Source organism: Notamacropus eugenii, chromosome X (genome assembly GCF_028372415.1).
Source record: "Notamacropus eugenii isolate mMacEug1 chromosome X, mMacEug1.pri_v2, whole genome shotgun sequence".
NCBI lineage: Eukaryota > Metazoa > Chordata > Mammalia > Diprotodontia > Macropodidae > Notamacropus > Notamacropus eugenii.
In genome coordinates, this window is record NC_092879.1 from 58,177,379 (window position 1) to 58,203,768 (window position 26,390).

Sequence of the window (26,390 nt, forward strand, 5' to 3'; positions counted from 1 at the left end):
CAGGTGCTCCTTCTTTTCTGATGTCTTATATGTAGAGCTCTTTTCCATATAGACTGTACCTTTATGATCCCCAGTCTTCCCTTCTCCCTATGTTTAGAGCTGCCCTCTCTCCCAGGCATTTACCCATGCTGGCCTCCAGAAAAGTCCCATTTATCACTTTGGTCCTATGACACTAACTGCCTGCCCCCCTGCAGTGCATCACTGTGTTCTTCTGGAACCACTCAGACATTAGTTAAGGATCTTTCTGAACCACTACCTCTAGCCATATGGGTCAGTCTATTCTTTTGGTTCATATACCTTCACAGTTCATTGTGTTCTGGACTTCCTGTAGTTTCTTACTCATTCTCCCTTCATGTATATGATAATGTCTGTTGATTTATTAATCTGTGAGCTAGGCTTTTACTCAGAATTTTTCCCTTGGCCTTTTTGTCTTTCAAGTTTTTTCTGGCATTCCCAGTTGTTTGTCTGCCCCCCCCCCCAATGCCCTCAAATGTAATTTCCTTGGTTTACCACCTCATTTTGGCTCTTTCCTCCCCTTCACTTCAGGTGTTGATAAGGCTCCTCCTGTGGGGATGATTCTTACTGGAGTCTCTGGCCTGAGTAAACTTTCCTGAAGGGGAGGAGAAGAACTCAGCTGAATTTCCATCCTTTCCCTCTGGTAAGGAAGCTCATTCTTCTTTTACACAATTCTGTATTTCCTGTATCTTGTTTCCTCTCTTCCATTTATTTCCTTTTCCTTTCCAATGGCTAAGCAGAATCCGTGTCTGATCATTCTTCAGAGAGTAAGGGCACAGGGTGGGTGGGGATGCTTTGTGTAATTTTTTTTTTTCATGTAATCTTTTGATTACTTTTTCTCTGAACAGGACACTTGTCCCTACAGTATTCCCTTATCCAGTTTTGGATTATTTCTCACCTCCCCTTTCTTAGGACAATAGTACCCAATCCAACCATGCCAAGTGGCCCTTTCAAATCTTTTCACAAGGTTTCTTCAGTCCTCTGATCTATTTTTCCTTCCTTAATCCTCCTCTCCCTACCTTATATTATAGGTCACACACCTCTTCCCTCCAGATTCCCCTACCATTTTTGCAGTCTCAGGGCTTAAGCCCCAATTTTGTCCTCTTGGCGTATTAGAAGGCACAGGTCTTTGTTCTTGTTTTAAATGAGCTTGTCAATCAATGGACCAGCTAGGAGAAAGATGCGATAACCCCTACTGGATTACCACCAGAGAACATCTGTCTGCCTCTGTTCTTTCCTCTCCCAACTCCACTGGTTTCCTTCTAACTTTCTTAAGTTTTTATATCAAATACAGTTCATGTAAAATGTTCATCGTGAGTGAATCTCTACAAACATGCTTTTGTTACAACAGAGGGGCCAAGCACGGGAATACCCTTTCCTCTTCCCCTCCCTGCCATTACCCTGTCTAGAATTTCTCTACCTTGACATTCTGCCCCATACCCCCACCCCACCACGTCGGTTTGTTCTATAGGAGGCTATTACTGGCAAAAGGAGACCAGACGACTGGGAGGGGCATTGTGGAGGGATGATCCACACACCCCCTCCCAAAAGTCCAGCAGGGGTAAGGGAGAACTTACAGGAAGGGAAAGGGAAGCATGGGCAGGGGGAGGGAGAGGAGGAAAGAAGTACAGGCGATGCTTTGTGCCCCCTTCTCCCTTCTCCAGTGCCCGAAATAAAAATGGCGCCACGTGCCAGGCAGAGGGCACGCTCAGGAGCGCGCGGGCCATTGTGACCTTCTGGGTTCTAGGGAGCTCCGAGGCGCGTACCAGCGGGTGCTCGAGCTCGCGCGTGCGCGCTCCCTCGCCTCCCCGTGCCTGGGCACGCCCCCCTCACCTCGCCCCGCCCCTCCACGGGCACACTGTACCCCCCGCCACTAGTACACTTACACACACTTACTCACACTTCCACACGCACGCATCGTGCTCGCGCGCCCCGCCTCTCCCCCGGACTCTCGTTCTACCTCCCGGCCAGGCGCCCCGGGACCCATCCTCTTCCTCCTCTTCCTCCTCTTCCTCCCTCCCGCGCAGTCCCAGCCCCCCCCCTACCCCATTCCCCCGGCCCATGGTCATTTCGCGCTCTGCCACCGCTGCCGCAGTCGAGCCCCAACCATGAGCACACCCGGTAACCCCGGGCGCCGCCTCCGCCACGCTCCCTCCGGAATCGGCATGGGGTGCTTGTTGCTCGTGGTGTTGCTTGTCGGGGCGGCCCCCAGGGGCTCCCGGGCCTTCTACCTGCCCGGCTTGGCACCAGTCAGCTTCTGCGAGGCTGGCAAAGAGACCTCCAATTGCAAGGTGAGCCCGACGACGGGCGCCGAGACGGGGGAGAGGGCAGGGGTGGGGTCCACCCCGAACTGGACGGCTCTGCACAGAATGGGACAGGAGGTACTGGATGACATTCTGCGGGATGGTAGGGTGGGATTAAATGGGAAAGGGCCCGATCAGACGGCAGTGCGGTGAACGGGATGGGATGGGACTGGACGGGACGAGGCGGGACTGGACGGCATTGAAGAATTGAGCCAGAGACGGATGGAACTGCTCTCCGTGGAATGGGTGGGACCAGATGGACAGGAGGGGACTGCCAGGACAAGACAGGATAGGGGCTCAGCCCCGCTTGGCAGTCCTCACCTGAGAAAAGTGCTCCCCTTGAACCTGTTTGGAGAAATGTCGGAAGGTACACTTGGCCTCAAAGATCTAGTCCCCGGGTTCTGCCTAGTGCCCACCCCTTCATCCTCCTTTTCTCTCCAGAACCCTCTCCCTTGGCAAACACGCCGTGCAGCCCATCCCTGCCCCTCCTCCCTCCATCCGTCCATCCGTCCCTCCCTCCCTCCCGGAATTGCCTGTGCAAACATTTCCCCGTGAGCCTCTGCTGGGAAATCTATCTACAAACTGTTTTCCTTGCCCTCCCCTATTCCAGCAACTCCACGAACACCCTCTGCCCTGTCCAGTGCTACTGCAACCCGGCTCCCGGGACCACTCCAGCCTCTCGTAGCTGACAAAGCCCATCTCTCTCTTCATCGGTCACTTTGCAAACAAAAAACAATGATTAAAACCCAGAGCTGACTGTGTACTTATAGAAGCATTATTAATTATTTATTGAGTGAACATCCAGTGAGACCCATATAGCATAAAGAGATGGCTGAAACGGAGCCATTTTTCTCTTCTGTTTCCTTATTCCTAACACCAAGGAAACCTTTCTATTTGGTAAAATAGCCTCCTTAACCATCCAGCTGTAGTATCAAAGTGGCCCTGCTGATAAAGTTAACATTTGAAGGCAGTCATCAGAATTGTGGGTAGTTTCCTAAACGACATCCCCTGGTCACCTGCCCCTCCCCCCTTTTTAGGTTTCAACCTGTAACCTTGGAATTCCACTCCTACCTGGAAACAGATTAGTGCAGGCGGCTTGAGTTGTGATCAAGGCTTTTGATTTGGGCACCCTGACCGATAACTTCTTATGCCCCCAAAGTAGGAAGGCTAGGTGTGCCACATTTAAAGTTAAAGGTACCTCTAGAAGGCTATGGTGCCTTAAGGTGGTACAAGTGGCAGAAATTTGAAATTATAGTTGAGGGCCCGGCTTCCAATGTCATTTCTGCTACAAGGGGGGAGCCTGGACAGGTCCTTTACCACTGAGCCTCATTAAACAGGCATTTATTCAGTATATGCTATGTGTCAGGCACAGTGCTAGGCTCTGGGGATACAAAGGCAATATTAAACAGGTTCTGCCATCAAGGGATTTACTTTATATGAGGGGTAGCAGGGGGAGGTGGTGGTGATTTCAGTATTTATTGTCTTTGGCTCCTTAGTGCATACATGTAACAATACTGAAACACCTGTCCACCTGTCCCCCATAATATATGTGTGTGGGATATATGAAATACTTCATCTGGGTTCTCCTCCTGACACATTGGCACTAGCTGGTTGGCTACCTAGAGGTATAGCTTCTACTACTTTCAAGGTTCGAATCAGGAGTAAGGCTGTGGGTAACTATCCTAACACTAGCTCACAGGTACCCACTGATGGTCTTCCCCTTAAAAATCCACCAGTAGACTCAGTTCTTTAGCATTTGGTTCAGTGGGGGAGGAGGGGAAGGGAGGGGATAGCTAGTTGGTAAAGTGGATGGAGGGCCTGGAGTCAGGAAGACTTGAGTTCAAATATAGCCTCAGACATTTATTAGCTGTGTGACTCTGGGCAAGTCACTTCATCCTATTTGCCTCAGTTTCCTCCTCCGTAAAATGAACTGGGGAAGGAAATGGCAAACTACTCCAATATCTCTTCCCAAGAAAACCCCAAATGGGGTCACAGAGAGTTGAACATTACTGAACAAGTAGCACAGTAAGAACAATAGTTATACCAAGGAGGGGAGACACTCAAGTCAACATTTATTAAACACTTAGGATGTTCGGGGCACTGCGTTAAGCTCTGGGAATACAAATATAAGCAAAGAGACAATCCCTGACCCTAAGGAGCTTATATTTTAATGGGGGAAGACCACACATGAAAAGCATTTGGGGGGGGTACAGATTGAGAAGTTGGGGATGGTCAGAGTCCAGAGAGGAGTGAAGGAGTAAGCATTTGGGAAGGACTGAGTCCTGGGAGGAGCTCTAAAATTGGAATGAGGGGGCCACTGGGGCCTGGAGATCTTCCCAAGTAGGAGGGCACCAAGCTGGAGGCACACCCCTAAGGCTGTTGGGGTATGGTAGAGGAGGCCCCTGAAGCACATACGGAGCTCTGGGAGGAATGAAGGAAAATAAAATGCAGTGGTAAGTGGATAGGGAACCCATATGGCCATGGCAGCTGCAGGGGCCTCAATGTCTCTTTTTTCTCCAGAGGGTCCTTACAAATTCCTGTGACTTGGCATGGGTGATATAGATCACTCTATCATGTAGCTGGTCTCCTAGCTCCTTAAAGATCACAGCATCTTACCCAAGTGGGTCATTCCCCTGCTGGGCCCTTTGGCTGCTAAGCTTGCTCGTCCCTAGGCTCAAATGCTGCTGTTGGACACCATCTGTGCTGATCCCCTTGGGCTTACTCGATAATGAGTAGTAGTGGTGCTGCTGCTGAAGTATCAGGGTACTAGTATGCTTTTTAAGCAAGGGCTATGACCCTTAGCCTAGATTTAGCAGAAGACTTTCTTCTTTGACCCCTTTAAAGCATGTAGGCTGGAGGTAGGAGGTGTCCAGCTTCTCCTGTTCCACCATTTCCCCCTGACTTAGAGCTAGATACCTCATTCAGGGACCCTCCCTTGACTTAATTTGATCAATCCTGATGTAGCCAGTTTTATTTCCCAGGCTGCTTTTGGGATCTGGAGTAGCTAAGAGACAAAGGTAGGGATGAAGTCTGTACCTTAGAGGCAGGTTCATTGTCTTGCTGGCCTCTTCACCTGTCCTGGAACTATTCTGGCCTCTAGGCTCCTTATTAGGTGTGAAACACTTATTTATTTATTTGCTTCTGAAGCCCTTCCCTTTTACATTACTGAAGACTTTTGCCTCTCCCATATTTAAACTTGGCTGAAATCCAATTCTTTGCATATACAAAGAAACTTTTTTGGGGGGAAAGGTGCAAGGAGGCAGTTCATGGGATGAAGTCCAAAGATGGAGAGGTGACCAGATTTTCCTGCTATTACCCAACATTTACCAGTGAATGCTTTTTAAACGTAGCTGACGTTATCTCCACACTATTAAAAGTTGAAAGCAAACCCCAGAGTTCTACTAGTGTCTTCTATACCCTTACCTTTGTGTAAGCTGTACTCATGACAGGAACACACTCAGTCCTCACCTCAGACTTCAAATCTTTCTAGTGAGGTCGATCGAGGCATTTGAATTCTAGTTGGTCATGTCTCAGATGAAAAGTAAGTGCGGGGAGGTCAAAAGCTGCCAAGGCCCCTCTCTGATCCTTCCAGATGCTGGGCACACTTCTCTGGGCCTGGAGAGTTTCTGTTTCTTGGCCAGAAGTCAAAATAAAGCAGTGACTGATGAGGAAAAGACCACCTGGGACACAGGATCAGAAAAGGCCTCCTGTAGCAGGTGATGTTTGAGCTGAGCTTGGAAGGAAGCCAGAGCTTCTAAGTTGGAGTGAGGAGGGAGTACGTTCCAGGCATGGGGACAGTTGGTTCAAAAGTGGAGAATGGAGGAGGGAATGTCGAATGTGAGGATCAGCAAGTAGGTTCAGCTTATTTGGACCCTAGATTGCATGAAAGGAAGTAATGCCTAATAAGTCCAAAACAGTAGGTTGGAACCAGATTGTGAAGAGCTTTGAATGACAAACAAGAATTTGGATTTGAGACTCTTAAGCCAGGGGTAGGGAACCTGTGGCCTTTTATTAAGGGGATTTGTTCTGTGAAGGTTGGATTCAGTCAAAGGGCTGCACTTGAGGACCTAGAGGGCTACATATAGCCTCTAGGCCACAGGTTCCCTATCGTTGCTCTAAGCAATAGGCAGCCACTGGAGATGTGTGAATGGCCCACTTTGTACCTTGTAAGGTGGTTAGACTTTTGAATGTTCTGTTTGTCTGTGAAAAGGTTAAAAAATTATCTAAGTACCTTTTATTCACCCATTCCCTGGACCCACAGGAGAGCCTGCCAGTAGTCTAGAGAGAAGATAAGAGTTTGTCTGAAGCTGGAATCCAGGTTGGGGCCTTAAGATTCCTGCTGGTCCTCAGTTGTGGGTTCTTGGTCCTTTCTGAAAATGCATAACAGTACCCTAGGCTAGGATGTTATTTTTCCGTCATTCAGTTGGGTCCAACTTGTCCATGGGGGTGGGCTTTTCTTGGCTGAGATACAAGAGTGGTTTACCATTTCCTTCTCCAGCTCATTTTACAGAGAAGGAAATTGAGGCCAACAGGGTGAAGTGACTTGCTGAGGGCCACACAGCTAGTTAGTGTCTGAGGCCAGATTAGAATTCAGATCTTCCCAATTCCAGGTCTGGTGCTTTATCCACTATGCCACATAGCTGCCCTAGGCCAGGATGTTAGTTGATCCCAAAGCTGGGGAGAAGTTGCAGAGGTCCTGTGCCAGTTAAGCAAAGCCAGGGAGCTCAGTGGAGTAGCTTTCCCAGCTGTGCATGGATATCAAGAGAAGAGAAAAGACTTTGGGGACCTGCAGCTCTGGGGGTGTGAATTGCCTTGGTCACATGTTCCCTCACTGCACATGTTCATTCTTCCCATTGTGTTTTTATAGAAAGATGTATCCTAGATTTATGGAGAAGATGTCTTGTTACTGCTATTAATGTTGTGCCATTTTAATAAATGCTTTGGCTTTGAGCTGAGTCAAGCAGGTGCTTATTGAAGGTGAATCCATACAAATCCACAGAGTACTTGTGAGTGTGAGTTTCCAAGTACTCCAGAAGGGAGAGTCCCACAAAGCTTCATCAGACCACATAGCAGCCAGGGTTTCCCTCTTTTCAGTCTGGCATATTTTTATACAGAGCTCTGCTCCTGAGAATGGCCCATAGGATCTGACATGTGCCCCTGGGACTTTGAGATGCCTCACACAGAACTCTGTAGGAAGTACCATGGTAGGGATGAGTAGGCCACAAAGTGTAACTAAGGAGAAACTTCCAAGAACAGTGGGGGTTGGGAGGACGGGACAGATAAATGTGGCCTCAAGATCAGGATGGCCAGATGAAGGGAGGAATACCCCCAGTGTATTGGGGGGACCCTCTCCAGTGACTGGGAGGCCATGGATGAGCTGCTCAGGCTGGGCAGGCCCAGTGGAGTGGCATCTGCACTGTTGAAGGGAATACCCTCGAGGAGAGTAGGACTCCATTTGAGTGCCCAGTCATTTCCCCACCTCCATATGTGTTTTCTTTTTATCAGTACAGAATATGCAGTTTCTTTTTACGATTATGAGTTGGGTAGGGGCCATTTTCTCCATTTTGCTACCTCCATAATACCTGTTACAAGTAGCGATAGTGCAGTAACTAGCAGGAGGTCTGTGCAGGACTGCCTGTGCCCACTAATTGCCAACCCCTAGTTTACCTTTTTGGACCTACCATAGCTTCTTCATGTGTAAAGTGAGGGATTTGGCCTGAATGATCGCTAAGATTCCTTCCAGTTTTGCTATGCAATGATTTTATGAAGTAGAGAGAGAACTTGGTGATGCAGTGGGGAGAGCCTCAGACACTTACTAGCTGTGTTAACCTGGGCAAGTCACTTCACCTCTAGCTGCCTCAGTTTCCTCATTTGTAAAATGAGGATCATAATAGCACCTGCCTCCCAGAGTTGTTGTGAGCATTAAATGAGATAATAATTGTAAAGCCCTGAGCACAGTGCCTGGCACTATATAAATGTTAGCTCCTACAATTATTAATAAATCCTGCCTCAGACATTCATTAGCTATATGAACTTGGGCAAGTCACTTAGGCTCTCAGAGACTCAGCTTCTTCAGCTGTAAACTGAGGGGGTCAGATGGGATGTCTTTCAAGGTTCCTTTGGCTCTACATCTATGGTCTTGAGTGCAATCCTGGGGTTTGGCCTCGAATACTCACATACGTGAGACTTGTCTCTGGCCCTCCCATGGTGGGATTGTTCTGTCTTTACTTCTTCCTCCCTGTTACTCCCAACCGTGTGTTGTTGGATTGTAACTGCCCTCTTGGCTTGTGTGCCAGGTAGATCCTTTCTGCTACTCTGGTGAATGTACCTCATAGGTGGTGGGTTTTCATTTCTCTTTACAGAAAGATTGCAGGTTAAGGAGGGGGAAGATGAGAGGCAGCCATTTCAGTGGTAACTAAGGGGATGCATAAATCGGCTTTTGGTTGATTGCAATTCACAGAGAAGTCCCTTATTGCTCATCTTTCCCTAAACAATGTTCATTGGCTATAGTATGCCTTTTCTATCACTGTATTTTTATCTAAAGACCCATAGCTGTTTTACCTTCTGATAGCATTAAAGAGAAAATTCCTCCACAGTTAGAAAACGTCTATCTTGTTACTTCATTAGCACAGATGTGTGCTGGGCTTTACTTTAAGAAAAATCAAGTGCCAATATCCAGATGTGGAAAACTGGTAACTTAAGGGGTGATTTATCTGGGTCAGAAGAAGACCCCTTGCTTTATGAAAGAATTTATCACCGAGTTCCTTTGCAAGTAGACAGCTTTCCTAGTGCGTGAGTAATAGAATGCTTTCTGCTTCACTTGCTTTGGTAAGGGAAGCATCTATCCGTTTTTGAGTCCTGGTGCCCCTATATATGCATTACCGCACCTCTTAACTTAGCTAACCCAACTTGTTCCTTTTGTGTAGGGCTATAAGTGGCTTCATATTCAAATGATAGACATTAGAGTGTACTAGGCGAGGAGAACATTTCTGTTCTTTCATAGAATGAACCAATCTCTCTCTGTTCCCTACCTGGCTAATGATCTGTTCATAGACTAAGAGCCTCCCCTAGTGCCTCACTGAGGTGTGGAGGTGATCTGATTTCCTCAGCTCTTCCAGTGCGGAATATGAGATGTGGACACAAGCGCCTCTGCTTGCAGTGCCCAGGGATGGACCCCTGTCCAGCTGGCAGCTGAGAACGAGGCTGGCCAAGGACAGGAACTGGTGGCTAGCGGGGCTGCAGGTAGAAGGGGTTTGGGGGGGGGCACAGCTGTTCTCTGAGACGATCTAGGAAAACTGTGGAGAGCTTGTGTTCCGTGGCTATGGAAGGAATTCAGGCCCTTGCTCAGAATCTGTTTATTTTTACTTTAGACATAAGCTCACGACCTCCAGAGTAATATAATGTAACCCTTATCTGAGTGGAAATATTGGTACTGCTGTTGCTACTACTACTAACATTTCTGTAGCACTTTAAGGTTTGCAGAGTGCTTTACATATATTACTTCATTCCACTCCCACAACGACACTGTGAGGTAGGTGCCATTATGATCCCCATTTTACAAATGGGGAAACTGAGGCTCAGAGAGGTTAAGGGACTTGCCCAGGGTCACACAGCTAGTGTTGTGTAGCTGAGTCTAGATTTGAATTCAGGTCCTCCTCACTCCAGGACTGGTTCTCTATCCACTATACCACCTAGCTGCCCCTCCTTATATACAGTTTTGCGGCCCCTACTGCTGTTTGTGGTATACTCCATTGTACTAGACCATGGTGCCTCAGGAAACCATACCCTCTACACTATCCCCGTCGGGGTCTCTAGTTAGCCTCTGCTTGAAGACCTCTAGTAGCTGGGAACCTGCCCCTCCCAAGGCGGCCTGTTCCACTTTTGGATATTGCTGTTTGGATTGCTGGAAAGTTTGCCTTGTATCAGACTGAATTTCCACTTATCATTCCTGATTTTACCCTTAGAAGCCAATAAATACCTCTTCCCTATGGCTGCCCTGCCAGTACTTGAAGACAGCTCTTCTATTTTCCCTTTTTTATTCCCTTAAGCTTTAATATCCTCCTCTGTAAAATGAGGCTGAGCGATTAGGACTTGGCTAGCATCAAATGTAAATTCCAGAGTTCAGCGTTTGACTCCTGGATCTTCCTGGTACACCAGCATTGTAATTCTCTGGTCACAATCCTGAGAAGCTTGGTTATCTGGCTTCTTAGCTCGTAGTAGATTAGAAGCTGCATAGGGAGTAAAAGGGGACAGTGGGGAAGGGGTAGAGGGAGGCTGGAGTCGGTCACCATGACAGCAGCACGAAATTGTGGCCGGCAGCAAGAGACACTTGACAAGTGGCCATAGCTTACAGAAGGGATAGCTCTCAGGTGCTATTTAATGTGAGAATAAATAAGCCCTGTAGACCACACTGTCTTATGAAATGTGCACATACCTCACTCAGAGGTAATCAGGGTTCATAATGTTAATTCTGAGTCACAAGGAAAATTCAATTATTTTGTTCTAAAATAAATGTCAAGCAGAGATGGAAGTGGAAAGATTGGTGTCCGAGAAAGGCAGTGTGGTGTGGTGGCTAGCCAACTGATGTCAGAGAGAGGAGGGCAGAGGTTTTAAATCTCACCCTCTGACACCTGCTCAGCGGGTGACTGATTCTCAGCTAGTCACTTACCCTCTGAGATTGGGACGCCGTGGAGAAAGTTGACAACCTCCTTTGGTAGGGGCAGCGTCCTCATCTAGGAAGGACCCTTTATCAGTGAAATCCTAGGACCATTCCCTAGCCCCGCAGGCCTGAATGACTAAAACATGGCAGTGGTATGTAGATACTTAAAGCCACACACTGCAGTTATGGAAATGTACTTATCTCGAATACCTTATTCCCCACGATGCTGGATACATGAGGCTTCTCTGTACAGAGCTGTAAATTTATGATAGCAAGTGCCCTGAAGTTAATTCAGTATATTCTTGTACTTTCCATTATCAATAAACATTTTTTCATTTTTCAGTCTTTAATAGAGCTCTTTGTGAACAGACTGGATTCGGTGGAATCCGTTTTGCCTTATGAATATGATGCGTAAGTATGGCATGAATGATCTGTGTGGTATTGCTAAGCATGTACAAATGTGCATTATCTCTTATCAGGGTGTCCAAATGACACTGTTCCTTCATCCGAATGTAATGGCATCCTTTGAACAAAGGAAGTCGTGAGGGCAATCTCAAGAGCCTGCTCAAACTGAGACACAAATGACAAATGCTGGGCCAGGATTTCTAGCAAGTGATTTTCTATATTTTTCCTTTCTCAGGAAGGTTAATTATAAATTGATTTATAAACATTTGGCTATTTTTTGAACAACTTTGAAAAATGTTGGGTTTGTTTCCAAAATTTCATTATTTTCCTCAAACCTTTTTTAAAAGATCACTGTATCCCATGGTATATAAAAGATGCTTAGTCTCTTGGTCATCAGCATCAAGATGATATGTGATTGGTAATACGGGAGTAATAGTGAATGATTTGTCTTAGAAAAAAGAATGAATTGGGGCAGAAACGTCATTATGACACTCAGGGTGGGCAGAACCAGATCAAAATGTAATTGAGGAATATTTAACAAAATAAATATAGAAAATACCAGAACATGGATAATCTTCCTATGGGAATTTCTAAGTCAGCATGTAGCTGCAGGGATCCTGCAGTGTCCTGGATTCTGTTTGAGCTTGATACCACTGATTCTGAGTCCGTGTTCTCTCGTGTTACTTTGTTCAGCCATTTCAAGTCATGTCTGACTCTTCATGATCCCATTTGGAATTTTCCCGGTAAAGATACTGGAGTGGTTTGCCATTTCCTTTTCCAGCCTATTTTGCAGATGAGGAAACTGAGGCAAACAGGGTTAAATGACTTGCTCAGGGTCACACAGCTAGGAAGTGTCTGAGGTTGGATTTGAACTTGAGAAGATTCAGGCCTGGTGCTCTATCCACTGCAGTGTCACCTAGCTGCCCTGGTACTGCCTTACCCCTAATTATGATGAAAAAAAATTCAAGTCATGCTATCTGATTGTCTCCGTCTAGGTTAGGAGACTTCTTTATATGAGCTATTCAAAGTGCTGTAGTTGGATTTATTGACATGTTGTAATCTACATTTTTAATGTAAATTTTTTAATGTAAATTTACATTTACATAAATTTACATTTTTCTTGCTTCAATTTGGGATCTCTTCAGTAAGCTGGTTGATTGGGGGGTAGGGGGGATGGTAACTTTTTGGTTCTTTTCCCTTATCTGTTGGGATTGATATTTATCATTCCTCAGTGTCATCCATAGAAATTAGTAGACATTTAAAACTTTCTCATGGATTTGTTTTTTGGGTACTGATTTCAAAGCTTATCTTGGAAAAGAGAGAGGCTGACTAGAATTCTGGGCCTTGGAGTTAAGGAGACCTGGCTTCTAGTCCCACCTCTGACACTTCCTGGCTATGTGACCCTTGATGTCTCAAGGCTCCCACAACTCTCTGAGAAGTTGTTGTTCTGCATTGGTAGAGGGAATCTTCTCCATCAATGAGATCATGGATCTGGATCCCAAAAAAGAAAAAACAAAAGGAAAGTACTGGCAGGCACTTTGATGTTTGTTACTTTATTAACTGGGAATAGGATGATCATGCTGGTGCTCCAGCATCTTTAAATGATACTGCAGTTGTTCTAAAACTAGGTTGGAGTTGTCAAATTCAGACATTATCAATGATAAAGACCTAAAGTATATTAATGAGATCTTTGAAATTGGCAAAGCTTGTTGTTCCTGCAGTTGTTCCAAATGAATGCTCTTATCCAAACTCTTTTCCAAGTCAGTCTCAAAAAAAAAGTCAGTCTCATTATTGGAGGATGGTGGGGAGGAAGGAGCTTCCATACTGCATAGTAGTTCATGTCACATAGTACTGTAAGTGCTTTGTTGTTTACGTGTAAGATCATATTTTTGGAGATTGGAGAAACAGTTAATGAAGAGTCTTTAGGGTAATTGTGTGAATTTTAGGGTAGAAATTTAGAGTAATGAGGCTTTCCGCTAGCAATGGAGCTATTAAGCCTATTGGAGAGAGTCTAGATGAATTTAAAGTATGTGTGTCTTAAAGGTAGATTTCTTTCTTGATTTTATATCTTAGTGGAACTCCTATTTTTCAGCTTTGACTTTTGTCAAGATTCAGAAGAAAAAAGGCCTTCTGAAAATCTTGGCCAAGCGCTGTTTGGAGAGAGAATAGCATCGTCGCCATACAAGGTTATCTACCCCATCCTTTGAATCTTAGTTGAAAGATGAAGCCTCTGAAAGCCTCCTCCTCCTGCCTGACAGCACAAAGTCTCCGTTCACGTTCAAAGGAGCTAGAATCCAATGTCGTCAGTGTCATTTAAAGAAAACTATTGAATTATTGGCTGTCAGGCTCTCCCCAGTACCATTAGTGATACAGCAATGCTGTTTTCTTTCTGAACTTTTAATCTTGCCTTCTGTAGGTTCTGCCTATCTTGGGCAGTATAATACGAGGAAGCATAATTTGTTTCCTGCCTTCTTGCAAATGATATGGAGAGGGTGGGAATGGTGCTGAATGGGTGTTTCAGTGGTCACTTAGGGTTACTGCAGGCTGCAGGGAGGTGGTGGGGGAGGGGTGTGGAATATTATATGGCCTTGAAGGGCCCTTTCAGTGCTACGATGCTCAAATTTTAAAATCAAACACGCAGGCTGCCCGACAATCACATTGTCCCTATGATCAAGTGGGCTGTCCTCTCGGTGGGCCCAAGTTGGACAACACTGCCCAGCCGAGCCACAGAAGAAAGCTAGCCAGAGGCAACTGGACTGCAGGCATCTCATTCAAAGGATATAGCTCGTTTTGCAGTTGGTGCAATTTCAGAATGCAGGCTGCCTCCACCAAATGTGGTTAATTAGTTCCATGAGAATGCTGTTTATGCCTGTGCAATAAACAATATGGCACCAATAACCAAAGTGATGCTGGGCTCTTTTGCTGCTCTGGGGTTCAAGTGCCCTCTCGGAGCCCTGATGCTTATTTATTTTGCACCTGGGTAGCCTAGCAGGACAGCATTGGGATGGGCTTGTAGTGTACTCATGATATTAGCAGTAGGTGAAGTGGGATAGAGGCAGTGGTTGGGGTGGTGAGTAAAAGAGAATGAAAGGCCCTAATGTAGTGTCCCTTGCTTTAGCCTTGTTCAGGTGGTTAATGCACTGGATTGGCTCCATGCCCCCATGGTGCCACCCTTATTATCTATTTATACAACTCAAGGTCAGCATCATAAATGGCCCTAAGTGACTTTTTTTGAAATCCTACATAGTTAAAGAAGGTGAATTATTTGGTTTACTGCATGGACCATGATAGAGACTTAATGCATGTGATAAATATGGAGGGGATGTGTATCGATTTAAATTTTTCATTCAAGTGGAAAGGAGAAATAGTTTGTTGGAAGATTGCCCCTATCCCTGTAACATAGTGTTTGTTTTTTGATATTCAGTTGATAAAATGTAGGAAGAAGATTTGATAAATCTCTTAAATCTTTTCTTTCTTTTTTTTTGGTGAAAGTTTGGTTTTAACCATGAAGAAACATGTGTGAAAGTGTGTGTAAAATCTTACGATCCCAGAAATGAGAGTGAAAAGAAGAAGCTGGCCTTTTTAAAGAAAGGAATACAGCTGAACTACCAGCACCACTGGTGAGTTGGCGCTTGTGGGAAGGTGGCAGTGTTGCCTGGCCTCTTAAGCCTAAGGTCGCTTTTACAGCTGTTACTGTAGCTTGATTTTCATGAAATAAAATGAGAAATCCCTTCTTTTCAGAGACTTGCTTCAAAATGCTTGTTAACATGTTTTCTTCTTTTTTTTTTTTGCCCGCAGGATCATTGATAATATGCCGGTAACGTGGTGCTATGACGTGGAGGATGGACAAAAGTACTGTAATCCAGGCTTCCCAATAGGATGTTTTGTTACCCCGAGTGGTAGAGTGAAAGATGCTTGTAACATTAATGTAAGTGTGGCTGGCGAGCTTCCTGTGCCAATGGAGAGATGAGGCCTCTCTCGCCCACTCAGCACCGTTCCTGATAACAACTGACTTTCCTTTTTTGAGCATTATGTCTTTTAAACAAACTACTTAATAATTCCTTTTAAATAAGACTGAGATAGGAACTGTGAGTGATGAGTAGGCCAAGAACTGTGAGTAATAACTGAATTAAAGGTGGAAAACTGGTTATCATCCCCTTCTCTCCAGGCAAGGTTATAATATTTTGTTCTGAAGATATTTCTTTGAGCTTTAGCAACAAAATGTTATTAAGAGCACCGTAGCAGGAGTCAGGAGACCTAGATTCTCATCCATTCAGTGCCCTGCCACTAAATTACCGCGTGCCCTGGGGCGAACCACTTTGATGGATCTCTTTTAAAAAATTGTTATCCCTGTCCAAGGGCAGCAGATTTCTTACGCTTGATATTCATTCATTCCCTTCATTCAACAAAAACTTAGTAGGCAGCTAGGTGGCATAGTGAGACAGAGGGCTGCGCTGAGACACCAGAGTTGGAATCCCAGCTCACACACTTACTGTCTGTATGCTCCTGGACAAGTCACTTTAACTCCTTCAGCCTCAGTTTTCTCATCTGTAAAAATGGGGATGCGGATAACATCACATTGTGGCATCTATGTTAACATGTAAGGATCAAATGAAAGAATAAACGTGACCTATTTTGGAAGCCTTTGTAGGCACTCCAATCACTACTGTGTGAAAGGCATTCCTTAAATGAGTGTGGTGTGTATGTCAAGCCAGGGATAGGGGCTGGAATTATGTTTTCATTTGAAGAAGAAACTCCTTCTACCAATGCAGGGTAGTACCTTCTCTGCAACTTAGAGGCTTGCCTAGAACGCTTGTCCAGGGTCATTAATTGCTAGGATGTGTCAGTATCAGGACTCAAACTCAGGTCTTACTGGTTTCTGACACCATGCCTCAACTAGGCAGCTGGATAGTACAGTGAAGAGAGCACTAGGCCTGGAGTCAGGAACACCTAAGTTCAAATCCAACTTCAGACACATATTAGCTGTGTGACTCTGGGCAAGTCACTCAATTTCTCTTTGCCTCAGTTTCCCCATCTGTAAAATGGATATAATAGCACCTATCTTGCAGGATTGATGTGAGGATCAAATGAAACAATATTTGTAAAGGACTTAGCACAATGCCAGGCACACAGTTGGTGCTATATAAATGCTTATCCCCTCCGTCCCTCTCATATAAAGCTAGCTTCAACAAATTTAGAAAATACCAGTTGGAGAAACACCAGTGAAGGGCCACATTAAGATGCGTCACAATGGGGTTCCTTAACTTGAGATCCTTGCACTGGGTTGGAAAGCCCTTTGATCACTCTGTTATTGCAATCTGACTGACTTCCTTTGGAATCCTTGGGATTTTACCATGATTCTGAGCAGGGTTCCAGAGGCTTCCCTTGGGGGTCATGACGCTGAGGTTCCAAATTCCTGTGCTTGAGGGATTAAGGCTGTAAGCAGGACCAGCTCAAACTCAGTGTCTTGGGGCCCTCCAGATTCTGACTTTCTGTGGAACAAAAGGAGAGAGTCCCTCTTTTACTTGGACAAACTGCTGGTTTGTTTGGTACCCCCAATTCAGAGCCAGGTCTCAAGTTGGAGGAAACCCAGAGTTTCAATCTGGGCTCCAAAGCTTCGTGGTTGTATGGCAAGTCTTGTCACCTCTCAGAACCTCCGGAACCTTTGCTCTCTTGGGGACAGTGAGACCTGTGTCACCTTCAAGCCCTGTAGAAATGAGAGTTTATTTGGGTGACTTTTGTCTGCCCTGCTTTGCTCTCTGTACTGATTTCTATCACATGCGAAGCTTATTGATTCTCCCTTCCTTTGGCAGACTGTGAAGGCTTCAGAAGGCAGCTTGGTAACTTTTTTTTTTGATTTTTTTCTTGAATAAAAATATTACATTCTGTTAAAAGTGTGCTGAACCTCGGATCTTAATAAGGTTAAAGCTAGAAGTGATTTTAGAGATAATCTAATTTATCTGCATGGATTCTTCTCCCTCTTTCTCTTTTTTTATTTTTAGCAGACTCCATATCACTGAAATTAAGCAGGCAGTTCAGATGATTTGCCCTTGCTACTGATAGGGAACCTGAGAGGGGCTTAGGACCTTAGCCAAAAAGCTGGAAACTATCATGTTTATCCCATTCTACTGGATCCATTGAAAACTTAGTAAGAGCAGCTGAAACATAAAGGCCATTCTTTCATAGGCTGTCCCCAAGTCTGGAATGCTCTCACTCCTCACTTCTGCCTCCTAGGACTGCTGGACTGCCTTTGAGGCTCAGTTCAGGTGTGCCCTCCTACAGGAAATCCCCCTTGTGGTACACGCGCTCTCCTCTTCAGATTAACTTGTTTTTGCTTACCTGTTTCCATGTTATATCCCCTAGTACAGCTCTTTTGAAGGTATGGGCCACTGATCCTTTCAGGGGGTCTGTGAGATCAGAACTAGTCTCATAATAAGACTAAGATGTTTTTGTCTCTTATGTGATCATTGTCAGTAGATATAACCCACACAAACAAAAGCTATTGGGAGTAGAGTCCTCAGTAATTTTTAAGAGTGTAAAGAGGTCCTGAGACTAAAAAGGTTGAGTATAGCTGCCCTGGGTGGCTAGGTGGCGCTCTAGTGGATAGAGGGCTAGGCCTGGAGTCATCTTCCTAAATTCAAATCTGGCCTCAGACACTTATTAGCTGTGTGATCCTGGGCAAGTCACTATACCCTGTTTGCCTCAGTTTCCTCATTTGTCAAATGAGCTGGAGAAGGACATGGCAAATCATTATAGTATCGTTGCCAAGAAAACCCCACATGGGGTCATGAAGAGTCAGACCCTGCTGAAAATGATTAAACAACAAGGCTGCCCCAAGAGAGTGTAAACTTCTTGAAGACAGGGACTGTTTTTTTGTTTCATTAGGACAGTGCCTTGCACATAGTAAGCAAGTAATACTTCTAGTTGATTTTTGTTTTCAGATAAAAGGGTCAGTTTGGTGACTTTGAAAATTTCAGATTAATTCCTGTTGCTCTTGGCAACCATACAAACCCCCTGGGGGAAATAGTGGGAAAAAAAATCCGATGTGTTTCAGAGCTCGGTAAAATGAGCAATTGGAGAAAATTCATGAATAAATAGATATTCCCTAGAGGCCACTCAATCCACAAGGCTTTATTAAGCACCACTGTGAGGGATGTAGAAGACTACAAAGACAAGACAATGAATCCCTGCCCTCAAGGGTCTTATGTTCTGCTGAAGAGGAACAACTTAAAAATAGGTAAACATGAAAGTCTACAAGGAGTAAGAAAGGAATAAGAGGATCAGGAAAGACTTCCTACAGTCTTCAAGGGAACTAGAGATTCTAAATAGCAGAATTGAGAGGAAAGGTCGCTACAGAGACAGGAGATAAAGACATGGTGGTGAGACATGGAGCACCAAGTTCAGGTAACAGCAGGGAAGCTAGTGTGGTTGGAGTTTAGACAGCATGAAGAATGTACATAAAGACCAGAAAGGTAGTCTAGAACTTGATTGTAAGGGGCTCTAAATGCTAGAGCAGCTAGGTTGTATTTTCTCCTAGGGGTCATAGAGAGCCATTGAAGGTTCTAGAGCTGGAGAGGAACATGGTCAGTCTTATGTTTATGGAAGCTTGTTTTGGTGGCTGGGGAGACAGTAGATGGAAAGGAGAGGCTGGTGTAGGTCCTATTTGGAGAGTAACACAAAACTTCAGGCAAGAGGAGATAAGTAGAGAGGAGATGTTTGTGAGAGGTTATGGGAGGTGGCAAGATTTAGTGACTGATAGGATATGGGGGAGTTGAGGATAAACACCCCTGTTAGAAACCTGAGTACCTGGAAGGATGGTGATGTCCTCAACAGAAATAAGGCTCTTTGGAGGAAGGAGTGGATTTTAGGGGGAAGGCCATGAATTCTGCTTCAGACATTCTCAGCTTGAGATGCCTTTGGGACATCCATGTGGAGATGCCCAACAGATGGTTGGTGATGTGGGACAAGAGCTCAGGGAAGAGATTGGAGCAGGATATCGGAGGTGGAGAGTCATCTGCATAGGGATGCTAAATGAATCCATGGCAGCTAATACGGTGCCATTAGTGAGAGTGAGAGAAAAGCAGAGAGGCCAGGACAGAGCCTTGGGGGAGACCCACAGTTCTGGGCTAGGGAATGAATTGGCTGATGGCCTAGCAAAGGAGACTAAGCAGTGGTGAGATGCGGGGGAGGAGAGGAGAGGGATGGAGGGAAGAGAAGGTGTGTGTGCTCAGTAGCATTAAATGCCTTAGAGAGGTTGAGAAAGATGAATGAAAACTGGGAAGAAATGATTGGACTTGGCAATGAAGAGATCGTTGGCCACCCTGGAGAAAGCCATTTCAGTAGGAGTGGGGAGGCTAGAAGCTAGACTGCCAGGGGTTGAGAATTGGATAGGAGGTCAGGAAGTAGAGGCAATGAGTACATGGAGCTTTTTCTAGCAGCTTGGCTGTCTGAAATGGGGTTTTCTGCTATTGCCAAAGGTCTTTGGAAGACTAAATCCCAGATAGTTAAACTCTGTGGGGCCCTCCCTGCTCAGAGGGCAAGAATGGCACTTAATACTTTCATTAAATGACTTCCTTACTTCAGAAGACCCCATAATTTCCTTGGTGCAGGTATCCCCACCAAAAGCCCTGATACCTTACCATTCTTTGTTAATTGTGGCCAGCCTTCTGGTAATGAGGCTCCCCACAATTTGGCTGCTCCTTGGATGGGTGGGATGTTTTAGGACAGGACCTGATACAGTCCTAGGAGCCTCTTTTGCTGAGTTTGTGTTGTGTTGGCAGGTAGCCTTTAAGAGCCCAGGGTCACCTCTATGCTGCATTGACACTTTGGAGTGGGACTCTGGTGGAGGAGCTATAAATGGCTGATATGAAATGGCCATCGTTAAAACCAGCCACGATTGGCAATTATCACCTCCTTCAAATGTCCATTGCTCAGTTGTCCTCTCCCACAGGGGAAGGAGAGAGGGAGGAGATGAATGATGTATCTGCTTAGATGAAAATGAACGTTTTTTGGTCCTAGGCTACTTGTTCCTGTGAGTTTGTTTTTTAGTAGAAAACCTAGCACAGCTTAGGCGTAATGTTGGGATTTGCCCAGGGGCAAATCAGTGGTGGAATCAGAGAATGCTTGTCATTGGGGAGAGAGCCAGGCTTGGTCACGGTCCCTCACACACTGTATGAGTACACATAGGAGAAAGTGTTTAATATAGTAATTTAGGCTAAATTAAAATCTCTCTTTATACATCTGTCTTGTTTATGAGTCAATACCATTTCAAAGTTATAGCGATTTTCTTTCATGCACTTGTGGCTTTAATGTATTCCTGTTGGTGTCTGCACATTATGTTGGCGCAGTAAGGCAGCCAGGGCAGCAGAACTGTGGGGTCCCCAAGCGATGGCTCTGAGGACTCAGCCTGGCTAACTCAGAGCCTGCTTAGAGACAGTAGATGAAAACAGGTAGGGGAGGCCAACCCTGTGAGCAGGTGGTATATAGGCTGGCCCATCATACCCTTGTTTTAGAGTTGTCAGGTGAGACATTTTTGTGGCTGTGATGTAGTGGCAGGGTTCTCTTGTTTCTTGCTGCATTCCCCTGTGTTTGTGTCCTGTGTTGTATGTTTTCATGGGAAAGGCTTGGGTGCTGGGCCTAGCTCACCAAAATCGTGGGTCCAGAGGCCACGGAAGGGTTGGGTGATTACAACTCTATCACTAGATCAGTGCCTTGTGAGCCCTGCCCCCCAGAACTCCCACCCCTCCCCCTTTTTCAGTTCTCTTAGACATCTCTGCCTCTTAGGTCACAGGTCACTGACAGCTCAGCCTGGCCGCCCTTTTTCAGAAATCAGTGGCCAGGAGATAGTTTCAGGAGCAAAACTTGCATTGCTCCCCCCCTCCACATTTCTGAATGGCAGTGCATTCCTTCATAACTCTCCTGTGCCTCTTAAAAATTACTTCTGTCTCTAGGGTAAGAGAACATATTTGTCTATAGCAAATATACATTATTCCTCTGCAAACACATTCTAATGAAAGCCAAAAACGGGGGAAGAAGGAAGGAACCTGGGGGAGGATGTTGAGTTTCTCTTGATTGCTGCATAAAATGAGGTTCCTCTATGTAATTTCTGCCCTTGTGCATGGGGGCTAATACTTGATTTTTAGCTGCTGATTGTGGCCCAAGTTTACAAAGTCTGTAAGTTGAGGTGTGTACTGGGGCAGGTAATAAGGGTTAGTGAGCAGGAGGAACAGGTGTGTGCTAAAGTCTCAGATTTATTGAACTCTCCTGTGAAGTCCTGACTTAAGGGAACATAATTTGAACCATATTGCCAAGATGATCGACTTAAAGTGATTATTTATGACTCAAAAAAGGACTTTAGAAAGCAGTGGAGATGATTCCTTTGTGCTGTTTTGGCCCAAAAGGTCGGTAAAATCTTACATTGCTAGGTATTGTCCAGAAGGGGACTCTTAACAGTGCAAGAGACAGTGTGGGATCAGGGCCTTGGAGGCCAGCCTTCCCATTTTACAGCTGAGCAAACTGCAGCACACAAAGGTTGAATAACTCCCCCAGGGCTAACACCTTGTAAATATCTGAGGTGGAACTTGAACCTAGTTCTCCTGCCTCCTTGAGTCTAAGCCTCTACCCACTGCACCAAGCTAGACCTCTGCTTCATCTTTAGATAAAACCATGCTATGGCCCACAATGGAAAATACTGCCCTCAAAAGCTGAGGAAGGTCCATAGAAAAAGACCTAGAATCACCAAATCTCAGAATGTGAAGGGACCTCACCTTCTCAATATCTCTCCAATACAGCCCTCCTCTCCTCTGATAATGCCCCCACCCTGGGGCTGACTCTCGTCACCTCACACCTGGACTATTGCAGGAACTGCTGGTCAGTCTGCCTGCCTCATATCTTTCCCCACTCTAGTCCATCCTCCATTCAGTCATTAAAATGATTTTTCTAAAATGAAGGTCTGATCCTGTCACCTCTTGACTCAATAAACTCCAGTAGTTCCCTATTGCCTCCAGGAGCAAATACAGAAAGTTCTGTTTGGCATGAAAAGCTCTTCATAACCTGGTCCCTTCTTACCTTCCCTTACCCCCTACCATATACCCTACCATCAGGTGGTACTGGCTTTATTGCTGTTCTCCATATGAGATACTCCATTTCCTGACTGATTAATTTCGGTAGCTGTTGTCCATGGCAGGAAAGTTCTTCCTCCTCACGTCTGCCTTGTGACTTCCTCCAAAATTCAGCTCACTTCTTCCCCTGACCCCCTACTATGGCCTTCTCTCTGCCATCACCTTCCATTGATGCAGTATGCATCTTGTAAGTACCTAATTCTCTGTATGTTGTCTCCTCCATTAGATTGGAAGCTCCTTGAGGACAGGCACCTGATTTGTACCTTTCTCTGTATCTTCAGTGCCTAGTGCAGTGCCTGGCACGTAATTGATGACTGATGATCTCCCAGCTGCTAGTGCCCTCCTTTCCCAACAATCCTTGTTTTTATTCTGTCTCTTCCTATACACGCACATGGAGAGGGAGTAAGTTGGACTCTCAGGCCTCTCAGATCTCTTCCAGAGAGGCCAGCCAGCTCTCAATCTCTAATCCTAGGTATTTGTCATCCCACCTTATAGAATGTAAACTTCTTGGTGACAGAGCCTTTTTGTCTTTGCCTCCCCAGAGCACCCAGCTTAGGGCCTGCCTGTCACACAGTAGACACAGAAGAAGTGCTTCTTGATTGCTCTCTCCATGTTATCCACAGGAATAATCACAACAGCGTGGTGAGGAGGGGAGGTGCTGTCATTATCTTGGTTCTGCAAGGCCCTCAGCCTGGGCTTCCCCCTCATCAGGAAGCTCTCATCTCCCTAGTTCTGTTGCTTTGGGACCTTGTCTCTGAGACCTTTGGCCTTCCCAGCCGGAAGTCAGAGAACAAGGTTGTCCCAGCAAACGGATGCCCCTAGACTGCTCTTTGGAGCCCAGTGTTTCATCCCCTTTGTGAAGGTCTTCTCTCTAACTTATGGTGGCTACCCCGAAATGGTCATCTGCAAAGGCTGGGTGATAGAGAATCTCCAGACAGCCCAAGAATTCAGGCTTCCTCAACTTCCTCGAGTTTGGCCTTGCAAATGAGTGAGTGGGAAGCAGTCCCACGGCATTCTGAGCCAGAGGGGCAAGGGCATGTTGGGGGCTCAGTCTCTTTCCTGACCTTTTCATTTGCAGATGAGGCACTTGGTTTCATACTCTTGATGGGGTCAGAAATGATGCATGGAAAATCTGGAAAGGGAACGTTGTTTCCAAGGAACACTTGTGCCCATTGCAAGTCTGAACGAGGTCCTTGCCTTTGTTACCTTCCCCTAGCAACCTGCCAGTTTGCCCAGATCTGAAAGGGGGCCCACCTTTCCATCCTCTCCTCAGTTAGCAAATCACTGGGGGGACACCAGGATGTGTGTGGGCGTGCAAAACAACATTCTGGTAATAGCATTTCTCATAGTTACACAGCCCAGTTAATCCAGATGTTGTCAAGTGCTTTGCTAAAATCTTGGTAGACTATTTCTACATTTCCCTGCCATCCATTAGTCTCATTACCTTGTCAAAAAAGGAGAATTATCCAGGAGGAATTTATGATGCACCTATTATGTGGTAGACCCTGTGCTTACGTGCTGAGACTACACAAACAGAAAGATTCGTGATACTCTCTACATGAATAGAGAAGGTAAGAATTTAAAGGCATACATTTCAAGGGAAAGATGAAAGTTCTGTGGTGGATATGTTGAGTCAGAGATGTCTACACAGCAGGCAGTTGCTGCTCTATGGTTGGAATTCATGAAAGAGGCTAGGGCTGGATGTGTAAAATCTGGGCCTCGTCTGCATAGCGGTGAGAGCTGAACCTTTGGACACTGATGAGAGCTCTAAGATATTGAGTAGAAAGTGAAGAGGGCCCAGGACAGAGCCCTGGGATGCAGCCACCCCTTAAGGGTGGCTTAGGGATCAGGACCCAGCAAAGGAAACTGGGAAGTGGCTGTCAAACAGGGAGCAGGAGAGCCAGGAGAGACCCACAGCAGAAAAACCCAGCAAAGGAAAACAAGGCAGAGGTGGTCAATGATGTCAGGCACCACAGAGGGTCAGAAAAGTGAGGACTGAAACAGTCATCAGATTGATCACTTTATAGATCATTGCTAAGTTTGGAGAGAGCAATTTTAGTCGACAGATGCCGGATAGCTTTTCTTTTCCTCCCAAGAGTTTGGTTCAGGAATTAATAGGATGATAACTTGAAGGGATGGGGCAATCTGATTTAAGGATGGGGGACGGTTGGGCATTAGGGAATAAACCAGTGGATAGAGTATTCAAGTGGTTTAAATAAAGTCACCCTGGTAAAACTTATTCTTGGTGAAGCCATATTGGCTTCTCAGGTTCACTGCTTCTCTTTCTAAGTTCCCAGAAACCAGCCTCCTAATGATGTTTGTATTTTGCCAGACATCAAAGTCAAGCTCGCTGGTCTCCTCCAGGAGTTTTCAGAGAGATCTCTGATGGCCACCCAGCGATGCTATCTGCCAGATCTTTCCATCCTGGAAGATGTGGTTCTTCCAGGTCTATTGAAGTAATCTCACTGACAGTAGCTAGAAGCTGCTTCCTACCCACCCTCCTTACTTATCCTGGGGTCCTTCTCGCTTCTCGCCATTTTTATTTTATCATCTCTATCCAAAGATGGATGTTCTCTTTGAAAGAGAGAACAGAAGCAGTATGCTGGTTAGTTCTCCCTGCCCACCATCAGTCATTCTCATCATTCCATCCCCCATGAACAGTATCCCTTCTTTGATTCTCCTCTTGCCTCCAGCCTAGCTAAGAAGAGGCCCCTTTTTTGGGGTTGTGCTTAGTGTTCATCACCAATTTCAGCTACAGCACTCCTGACCCTTCTTAGAGGATCAAGTCCTTCAGTCTCTTTCTTAGTCTCTGTAACCTGCCTTCACTTTTATATTCTATCTGTGTATGTGTGTGTGTGTGGGGGGGGGGTGGTGGTGTTTAAATGTGAGTTCGTTAATACATTTCCTGTGCATCATCATTGGCTACTTTAGTCTCCCCTTTTTTTCTTCCTTATCAGAATTATTTCTGCCTATGGCATCCGAGTTTGATTTTGAAAGAGCTTTCTGTGCTTTTAAGGTTGATTGGCCTCCTACTTCTCCTTTCTCTGAAGCCCCACCAGGCTGGGGTGCGCCTTAGATAGTGCTTGATTTGTCCCTTTGTTTCTATCGCAGACTCAGTGATGGAGTGTGGTTATTTCCCTCCGAGGTTCTTAAGGCTTCATCTCAGCACTTTCTTCCATCTTGTTGGCCAGAAGCTTGTTCAGAATAATGCTTCCTCTTGTTGCTTTCTCCACCTTTGGAAGGATGAAATTATCATTAAGGCAAGTCAGAAACGTATCATCTGTTCTGCCTTTGGCAGAGTGAGCACACCAGCAGATGCCCAGAGAGTTGAAGTCCCCCATCATTACAATATTGTGTTTCCGTGCCAGGTTTTTTAATCTATTTGCTAAATGCCTCATCTAATGCCTTGTTTCATCCAGGTGGCCTGTAGTGTACACCTAGGAGAATGCTGCTTCTGATTTACGCCCAATCCTCAGCCAGATGCGCTCTGTCCTGTTGCTACTTACAGGTTCCTGGGTTTCCTTATGTGAGTGTGTATGTTCACAATATACCCTGCTATGCTATTACTGCTTTTTAAAGTCTGTTCCGGTCATTCTGGAAAAGCTCTGCCCTTTCTGAACCACGGCTAGTTCTGCATTCCAAGTCTCAGGGAATGCTACCTATGAGATTCAGTTTGTCTTACTGTTAAAATCTCTCTGTCACTCTTTTTAATCCATAATTTGTACATTTTCCTGTACCCGTGACCCTGGGCTTCATGGCTCGTTTTCTCCTTGGAGAAGGAACCATCTCCCTCTCTTCTACTGTTCTTTTTCCTTTCTTTTATCCAGGACTTGCCATTTCCGTGGAGGCCATTTTCTCCCTTTCCCCTCAAATGCTTTTTGGTTTAAA

At 45.5% G+C, this 26,390-nt stretch overlaps 1 protein-coding gene across 1 annotated transcript in view; it reads left to right on the plus strand.

Annotated features, from left to right (window-relative positions):
• Positions 1-1,777: 1,777 nt before the first annotated feature.
• Positions 1,778-26,390, plus strand: part of LOC140515889 (transmembrane 9 superfamily member 2-like) — a 75,985-nt gene continuing 51,372 nt past the window's right edge. Inside the window, exons 1-5 of the mRNA XM_072626715.1 lie at positions 1,778-2,306; positions 11,321-11,388; positions 13,475-13,568; positions 14,875-15,002; positions 15,181-15,310. Of these exons, the coding sequence (XP_072482816.1) occupies positions 2,124-2,306; positions 11,321-11,388; positions 13,475-13,568; positions 14,875-15,002; positions 15,181-15,310 (603 nt within the window). The 5' untranslated portion in view covers positions 1,778-2,123. The remainder of the gene's footprint in view (positions 2,307-11,320; positions 11,389-13,474; positions 13,569-14,874; positions 15,003-15,180; positions 15,311-26,390) is intronic.